Source organism: Mustelus asterias, unplaced genomic scaffold (genome assembly GCF_964213995.1).
Source record: "Mustelus asterias unplaced genomic scaffold, sMusAst1.hap1.1 HAP1_SCAFFOLD_130, whole genome shotgun sequence".
Taxonomy (NCBI): Eukaryota; Metazoa; Chordata; class Chondrichthyes; order Carcharhiniformes; family Triakidae; genus Mustelus; species Mustelus asterias.
In genome coordinates this window covers 979,380-987,896 of record NW_027590164.1, presented here as the reverse complement: position 1 = coordinate 987,896, position 8,517 = coordinate 979,380, and the positions used below count along the sequence as shown (strand labels likewise).

At 43.6% G+C, this 8,517-nt stretch overlaps 1 protein-coding gene across 1 annotated transcript in view; it reads left to right on the top strand.

Annotated features, from left to right (window-relative positions):
• Positions 1-756: 756 nt before the first annotated feature.
• LOC144484872 (uncharacterized) overlaps positions 757-8,517 on the top strand; it is a 35,028-nt gene continuing 27,267 nt past the window's right edge. The window contains exon 1 of the mRNA XM_078203234.1: positions 757-1,284. Within this exon, the coding sequence (XP_078059360.1) occupies positions 757-1,284 (528 nt within the window). The remainder of the gene's footprint in view (positions 1,285-8,517) is intronic.

Here is an 8,517-nt window from a genome sequence, read left to right as displayed (position 1 = left end):
ATGGGTGCTAACGAAATAAGGGAAACAAGTGGTGATGTCTTGGGCACACGCATGTTACTTGGGAGGAGGTATCTGCAGCCTTATAAAAGCAAATTACTGCGGATGCTAGAATCTGAAACCAAGAGAGAAAATGCTGGAAAATCTCAGCAGGTGTGGCAGCATCTGTAAGGAGAGAAAAGAGCTGATGTTTCTTGTCCAGATGACCCTTTGTCAAAGCCCTGAAACATCAGTTCTTTTCTCTCCATACAGATGCTGCCAGACCTGCTGAGAATGGGGAGAGAGTGTGTGGGATGGAGATTTACAGCTTCTGGGGAATGAGAGAGGAAAGAATGTTCCATAGAAATTGTCTGTTCTGAATTTCTATCCTGTACTGACACTGATGACTTTTGGAAACTCATTTTACAGGATATTGAAAGAGGAATCACAGGCTGAAATCTCAAACGTCACGTCTAGATCTGACAGAGTCATATTCCTTGGGAGCTGAATATCATCGGCTTTTGAATCTAGAAGAAGAAATGATTGTCCGGTCTGTTGATTTGAAAAGATTTCAAACATCAGTGTGACTGGAAAAGCGCCAACACACGGCCACACTCGAGTGAGAGTGTTCCAGTGCACTGACTAAAGAGCTTTAACCAGTTACACAGCCTGAATAAATATCACACCATTCACAGTGGGGAGAGACTGTACCCGTGTTGTGTGTGTGGACGAAGTTTCAACTAATTGTCCACTCAAGAGAGCGGCAAGAACACCTGCGCCATGGAGAAACCATGGAAATGTGCGGACTGTGGGAAGAGATACGGATACCCATCTGAGCTCGAAGCGCATTGGCGCAGCCATACGGGGGAGAGACCATTCACCTGCTCTCAGTGTGGGGAGGGATTCAGTGATTCATCCGGCCAGCAAAGACACCAGCGAGTTCACACTGGGGAGAGACCGTTCACCTGCTCTCAGTGTGGGCAGGGATTCACTCAGTCATCCAACCTGCGGACTCACCAGCGAGTTCACACTGGGGACAGACCATTCACTTGTTCTCAGTGTGGGAAGGGATTCAGTAATTCATCAGGCCTGCAAAGACACCAGCGAGTTCACACTGGGGAGAGACCATTTACCTGCTCTCAGTGTGGGAATGGATTCACTCAGTTATCCAGTCTGCGGACACACGAGCGAGTTCACACTGGGGAGAAACCATTTATGTGCTCTCAGTGTGGGAAGGGATTCACTGACCTCTCAAACCTCTGCACACACCAGCGAGTTCACACTGGGGAGAGGCCATTCACCTGCTCTGTGTGTGGGAAGAGATTCAGAGTTTCATCCCACCTGCTGAGACACCAACAAGTTCACGAGTGATTCCAGGGGTTGGATTCTGCTGTTATTGTTTCTGCTCTCAATTACATCCAGGACTGCATTTTGTTCATTCTCACAGTTGGTCAATGGGGAGGGTCGGAGGGTTTCTTGGTCAATGGGGAGGGTCGGAGGCCGGTCTCATGACTTTGCCTCCAGTGGGCTGATGCTCTTTGAGCCTTGTTGCGAATACCTGGTTTCAAATTTCACACGGATCACAGAGCGACCGGGTGTGAGGAAGTTCAGAGATATTTAGTCAGCATTTCTGTTTGAAACCCCCCAAACGCCCATCCAATTTCCTTTGTAATTGTTTATTGTCTCCACTTCCTCCACCCTCGTAGGCAGCGAGTTCCAGGTCATTACCATTCGCTGCATCAAAATATTCTTCCTCACATCACCCCCCCCCCCTCAACTGCATCTCTGATCCAAAACCTTAAATCTGTCTCCCCCTCGTCCTTGTCCCATCAGCTAATGGGAACAGCTTTTCTTTGTCCACCTTATCTAAACCTGTCAGAATCTTGTCACCTCTATCAAATCTCCCCTCAACCTCCTTTGCTCCAAGGGGAACAACCCCAGCCTGACATCGACAATAAAGAACAAACTAACAGAATATGTTACTACCTGAAATCAAATGGGAATGTTTAATTTCTGTTTTAAAGATATTGTGAATATATTGTCCTGGACAATAAAGAAATTGGAATAACTCATCTTGGGTGTGGTTGAATGGAATATATCAATCTGGTATCCACCTACATTCTCCCTCTCTAACAGCATTGTGGGTGTACTGACACCTGAGGCATTGTAGCAGTTCAAGAAGGCAGAGTTGGGTTGACCATGGCCGAGGCAGCTACATACAGCCACATATTCTGTTATAATCGAAGGACTGCAGATTGAATGTGAGGCATTATGGGACTGGACTATCTTGACCACATTCCTGTAACTTCTCAGTTTCTGCAATCATGAACCATTAAAGCTGCTTAGCAGGGTCCCAACAGAGGACCTGGTGAGAATATTGACTCAGAATGAGTTCAAATTAAACTTATTCCAGGACCGGCTGGTGTTCAGCGGCTGAGATTCCTGAATCTGTAAAAAAGGGGTCCGACCAATCAACAAACAGTGGTCAGTAGTTGGTTAAGAAGTTAAAAAGCGTTCTGAGGCATTGCTTAACCTATCGTCAATTTGTCATAAGAACTGTGAGGGACTTGTGACCCGATATTTGGTGAAGTGATGGTATTCTCCAAGTAGCACTGGTCTGAAAAGCAGATCTCTGAGAGTGGATTCTAACAGTTATAATCCTATCCACGCATGGCCAGTGAAAAACCAGAGCTCGAGTGGGGACTGGACAGGTCTCTTACCTGCCATTTGGAAACTAAGAACAAGAAGCTTATCGATAAAATGATTAGAGAATAGAAACAACGTTTCGATTCTGGATGACACTTTGTAAGAACCTCATCCAGACTCAAAACATTGACTCTATTCTCTCTCCAAAGATGCTGTCAGACCTGTTGAGATCTTCCAGCATTTTCTGTTTTCATTTCAGATTCCAGCATCCGCACTATTTTACTTTTATGATAATTTGATTCAGTCTGATTGGAATCCCCACGACCCTCCCGCAAAACAGAGGGAGTCGTGGCAAAGGGAGAAAAAATAAGGATGATAAAGTCTGGGTTCTGATTCTCCGAGCCCATGTAGAGTTAACAAAATGAGTGAACCAGTTTATAAAGAACAGAAGTTACCCATCCCTAACAAAAACTGATCAAATGAAAATAATTAGGTTGAGGAAAATAATAAAAAATTAATAGATGAAGTTTAAAATCAAGTTTGTTTGGTTGATCGAGAAGTTTTTTAAACTTGTATATTGTGACGTAATTGTGTGCCAAGTTTTTCCCGCTCACTCCCCACCCCTTTAGGTTCTGTAGAAAAGTTAATCCTTTCAGCAGACATTTGATTTGTTTTTAAATCACCCAGAAACGCATCTGTCTATTTTAGTTTATAATTGAGGATTTATAGGATCCAGTTAAATGTGGAAATTTACGCATAGCCTGGAGGACTTTGGAATAACTGAGAATTTTATCGTGTTGTCACCTCAACCTCAGGTAAAGAACAAAGATTTTTCCGCTGGTAACTTGTTTGCGATTTTGCCTATAAATCAGATCTTGGAAGTTGGCTTGAAAAGGTTAAGTTAGAATGGAGGATCTTGTATCTTATTCAAGGAGTTGTGAGCTTGTAGTGCTCTGTCACTTTAAGAAGCTATAGCTGAGAGAGAGAGAACGCTGACGATTCATTGTTTGAAATTTATGAGCTGGGAGAACCTGTGTGTTTCATTTGTTTTATGTGGATGTTTGTAGATGCGTTTTATCATTGTTTTGGGCTACATTTGTTAAGGTTTATCTTTCTGGGGAATTAACCTTATCTTGAGTCTTTAATTAAAGGCATTTTTGGAAGTTTAAAAGCAGAACCACAAGAACGCTTAAGGAATTAAGTTTGGTTATTGTTGTTGTAAAGCACATGCTAAGTTTCTCTGCTTGTGCATGGATGATATTTGTGGGTTGAATGTTTCAAGCTTTCAGGTTTTCTGTCTGTGATTTAAATCAAACAGATTTTAAATAAGTAAGTGTAATTAATAAAGCTTTTTGTCATAAGTTATGAACCTGGAACCATATTTACTGGCCAGAGATATGATTCCAGGATATTTTACTAAACATGCAGGAATTTCAATCCAGATACAATTCACATGTGAGAATGAGAGTTTTAATTTGTAATGGTTATTTAAAATTTGACACATGTGAAATGATTCTGATCAATCCTGTGTTGGATTGATCTTGAGTTAAACTTCCTGTCGGATCCAAAGATTTATCCCTGATGCAATTAACACAATGAAAAGGAAAATTCTGGAATTGGATACTGAAGGAAAGAGTTTAAAAGGAGAGATTATGAAATTGAAATGATTCCCAGACCATGTGGTCATTTGATTAAAACAAAGAAAGGGCGCTGACATCCATGGTGGCACAGTGACAGTGACAGCACGGTGGCACAGTTTTTAGCACTGCTGCCTCACAGCGCCAGTGACCCGGGTTCGATTCCCGGCTTGGGTCTCTGTCTGTGTGGAGTTTGCATATTCTCCCCGTGTCTGCTTGGGTTTCCTTCGGGTGCTCTGCTTTCCTCTCTGTCTGAAAGACGTGCTGGTTAGGGTGCATTGACCTGAACAGGCATCGGAGTGTGGCGACTGGGGGAATTTCACAGTAACTTCATTGCAAGCCTTACTTGTGACAAATAAATAAACTTTTTAAAAAAACTAATTTTGAGAACTTTTAATCCACCCCTTTTCAAACGAAGGGAATCTCAGTACAAACAAAGCCCAAGGATGGTAGGTAAGGAGTTTTGAAAAGCACCGTGATGGGGGCAACTATCTGTTCATGAGATAGAACATAGAACATAGAACAGTACAGCACAGAACAGGCCCTTCGGCCCACGATGTTGTGCCGAACCTTTTCCAAAACCAAGATCAAGCTATCCCACTCCCTATCATTCTCGTGTGCTCCATGTGCCTATCCAATAACCGCTTGAAAGTTCCTAAAGTGTCTGACTCCACTATCACAGCAGGCAGTCCATTACACACCCCAACCACTCTCTGAGTAAAGAACCTACCTCGTTCATCCCTCTGATATCTTCCACCACGAACCTTATAGTTATGTCCCCGAGTAACAGCTACATCCACCCAAGGAAATAGTCTCTGAACGTCCACTCTATCTATCCCCCTCATCATCTTATAAACCCCTATTAAGTCACCTCTCAACCTCCTCCGCTCTAAAGAGAAAAGCCCTAGCTCCCTCAACCTTTCCTCATAAGACCTACCCTCCAAACCAGGCAGCATCCTGGTAAATCTCCTTTGCACTCTTTCCAGTGCTTCCACATCCTTCTTATAGTGAGGTGACCAGAACGGCACACAATATTCCAAATGTGGTCTCACCAAGGTCCTATACAGTTACAGCATAACCCCACGGCTCTTAAACTCAAACCTCCTGTTAATAAACGCTAACACACTATAGGACTTCTTCACGGCTCTATCCACTTGAGTGGCAACCTTCAGAGATCTGTGGATATGAACCTCAAGATCTCTCTGTTCCTCGACATTCCTCAGAACCCGACCTTTGACCCTGTAATCCGCATTCAAATTTGTCCTACCAAAATGAATCACCTCGCACGTATCAGGGTTAAACTCCATCTGCCATTTTTCGGCCCACCTCTGCATCCTATCAATGTCTCTTTGCAGCCCACAACAGCCCTCCTACTCATCCACTACTCCACCAATCTTGGTGTCATCCGCAAATTTACTGATCCACCCTTCAGCCCCCTCCTCCAAGTCATTTATAAAAATCACAAATAGTAGAAGACCCAGCACTGATCCTTGTGGTACACCGCTGGTAACTGGTCTCCAGTCTGAAAATTTTCCATCCACCACCACCCTCTGTCTTCTATGAGATAGCCAGTTACTTATCCAATCGGCCAAATTTCCCTCTATCCCACATCTCCTTACTTTCTTCATGAGCCGACCATGGGGGACCTTATCAAATGCCTTACTAAAATCCATGTATATGACATCAACTGCCCTACCTTCATCGACACACTTAGTTCCTCCTCAAAAAATTCAATCAAATTTGTGAGGCAAGACTTGCCCTTCACAAATCCGGGTTGACTATCTCGGATTGAGCTGCACCTTTCTAAATGGTCGTAAATCCTATCCCTCAGGACCTTTTCCATTAATTTACCAACCACCGAAGTAAGACTAACCGGCCTATAATTACCAAGATCATTCCTATTTCCTTTCTTGAACAGAGGAACAACATTCGCCACTCTCTAGTCCTCTGGCACTATCCCCGTGGACAGCGAGGACCCAAAGATCAAAGCCAAAGGCTCTGCAATCTCATCCCTTGCCTCCCAAAGAATCCTAGGATATATCTCATCTAGCCCAGGGGACTTATCAACCTTCAGGTTTTTTCAAAATTGCTAATACATATTCCCTCAGAACATCTGCCTCCTCCAGCCTATCAGCCTGTATCACACTCTCATCCTCAAAAAGGCCCCTCTCCTTGGTGAACACTGAAGAAAAGTATTCATTCATCGCCTCTCCTATCTGTTCTGACTCCATGCACAAGTTCCTACCACTGTCCTTGACCGGCCCTAACCTCACCCTTTTATTCCTCACATAAGAGTAAAAAGCCTTGGAGTTTTCCTTGATCCAACCCGCCAAGGACTTCTCATGCACCCTCCTAGCTCTCCTAAGCCCTTTTTTCAGCTCATTCCTTGCTAACTTGTAACCCTCAATGGACCGAACTGAACCTTGTTTTCTCATCCGAACATATGCTTCCTTCTTCCTCTTGACAAGGCATTCAACCTCTTTTGCGAACCATGGTTCCCTCACTCAGCCATTTCTTCCCTGCCTGACAGGGACATACCTATCAAGGACACGCAGTATTTGTTCCTTGAACAAGTTCCACTTTTCATTTGTGCCTTTCCCTGACAGTTTCTGTTCCCATCTTATGCTCCCTAATCGCATCATAATTACCCCTCCCCCAATTATAAACCTTGCCCTGCCATATGGCCCTATCCCTCTCCATTGCAATAACGAAAGACACCAAATTGTGGTCGCTATCTCCAAAGTGCTCTCCCACACCAAGTCTAAACACTTGGCCCGGTTCATTTCCCATTCCCAAATCCAATGTGGCCCCACCTCTTGTCGGCCTATCCACATATTGTGTCAGGAAACCCTCTTGCACACACTGTACAAAAACTGCCCCATCTGAACTATTCAACCTAAAAAGGTTCCAATCAATATTTGGAAAGTTAAAGTCACCCATGACAACTACCCTGTGACCTCCACACCTAGCCATAATCTGTTTTGCATGATCACAAAGCCCCGAATGCCCAGATACTAATTTCATTGGACACATATATCATATATGTAATCTATCACCATTCTGATTGGATTGCGTCCAGCTGGGATGGGTGGAGTAACTGTATAAGAATTGATGATATTCTTTGTTGGGTGGAGTTACACATGGTCAGCCCCTGTGGCTTCTCCCCGCTGGCGTAACTCAATAAACTGCTTGTTGATTGAATCAGGCTTGAGTATTGAATGATTCTTCTGAGTTCATTCCCCCCAACACACTGGGTACATTACCACTGGAGACCAGGTATTGCCAAAACCTTCAGACAATACAAAGACTCATGAAAGCCAGTGTCCCAGTTTAAAGACTTATCTTTTATTTGACCAACGATTGAAGGGAGAAATTATTGGACGGTGCTAATCCCTCTCTAGAAGAGAAGCATCCTGATCTCTCCAATAACAGACATACAATGCTTAGGATGGATCAATAATACATTCTTCATATCAATTCTCCTGCCTTTCATCAGGTGTGAACCAATCATTTTCAACACGTCATATACTTCAGCCAATTGCATTTTACCCTCTGACATAATGGGATTTCATTGGTCCGTAGAATCCGGACACTTCCTCCCCCTATTGCTGACTCTGCTTCCCCTTGTTGCTGAGCAACCCCAGAAGCTTAGCTACAATAGTTAAAGTTAATGTTCCCATTGGCTCTTACTCCGTCACTGGCCAAACCAGACAAATGCATAGTCTCATGTCTGAGAAGACACTGTCTTAACTGGCCAGTGTGAATCAATCATATTCTCGAAGCTACCTTTAGAAACTTTGTTAAAAACGTCCTTAATAAAGGTTGGCGCATTCTGCGGCTTCATTGTTCTGAAGAATGTAGCCTGTCTGTCAGTGTCCCTGTACCATCATGCCTTGCAGCAGCCTGCCTTTGGCTAAAGTTTACAATTGCTTTTAAAAATACAGCTCACATACATTTTAAAATCAGAAAATTCATGTCTAAATCAGAGTCTCTTGTTTAAATCTCTTACTGTGTTCACATGTGTAGACTGGTCCTCGTTAGCTTCTCAGTCTGATTTAGTCATTTAACTCAATGCTGGTAGTTCTGTTAGTGTCTGAAATGCCTCATGGTTTAAAATTTCTCCAAACTATTAGGAATTTTCTCCAACAGTTTGCCATTGCGGAGCTCGGAGTACAGCACTTGTTTCAGGAGTCTTGTGTGGGGCTTGTGTACAATATGGCCCACCCATCGCAGCTGGTCAAGTGTGACCAGTGCCTCG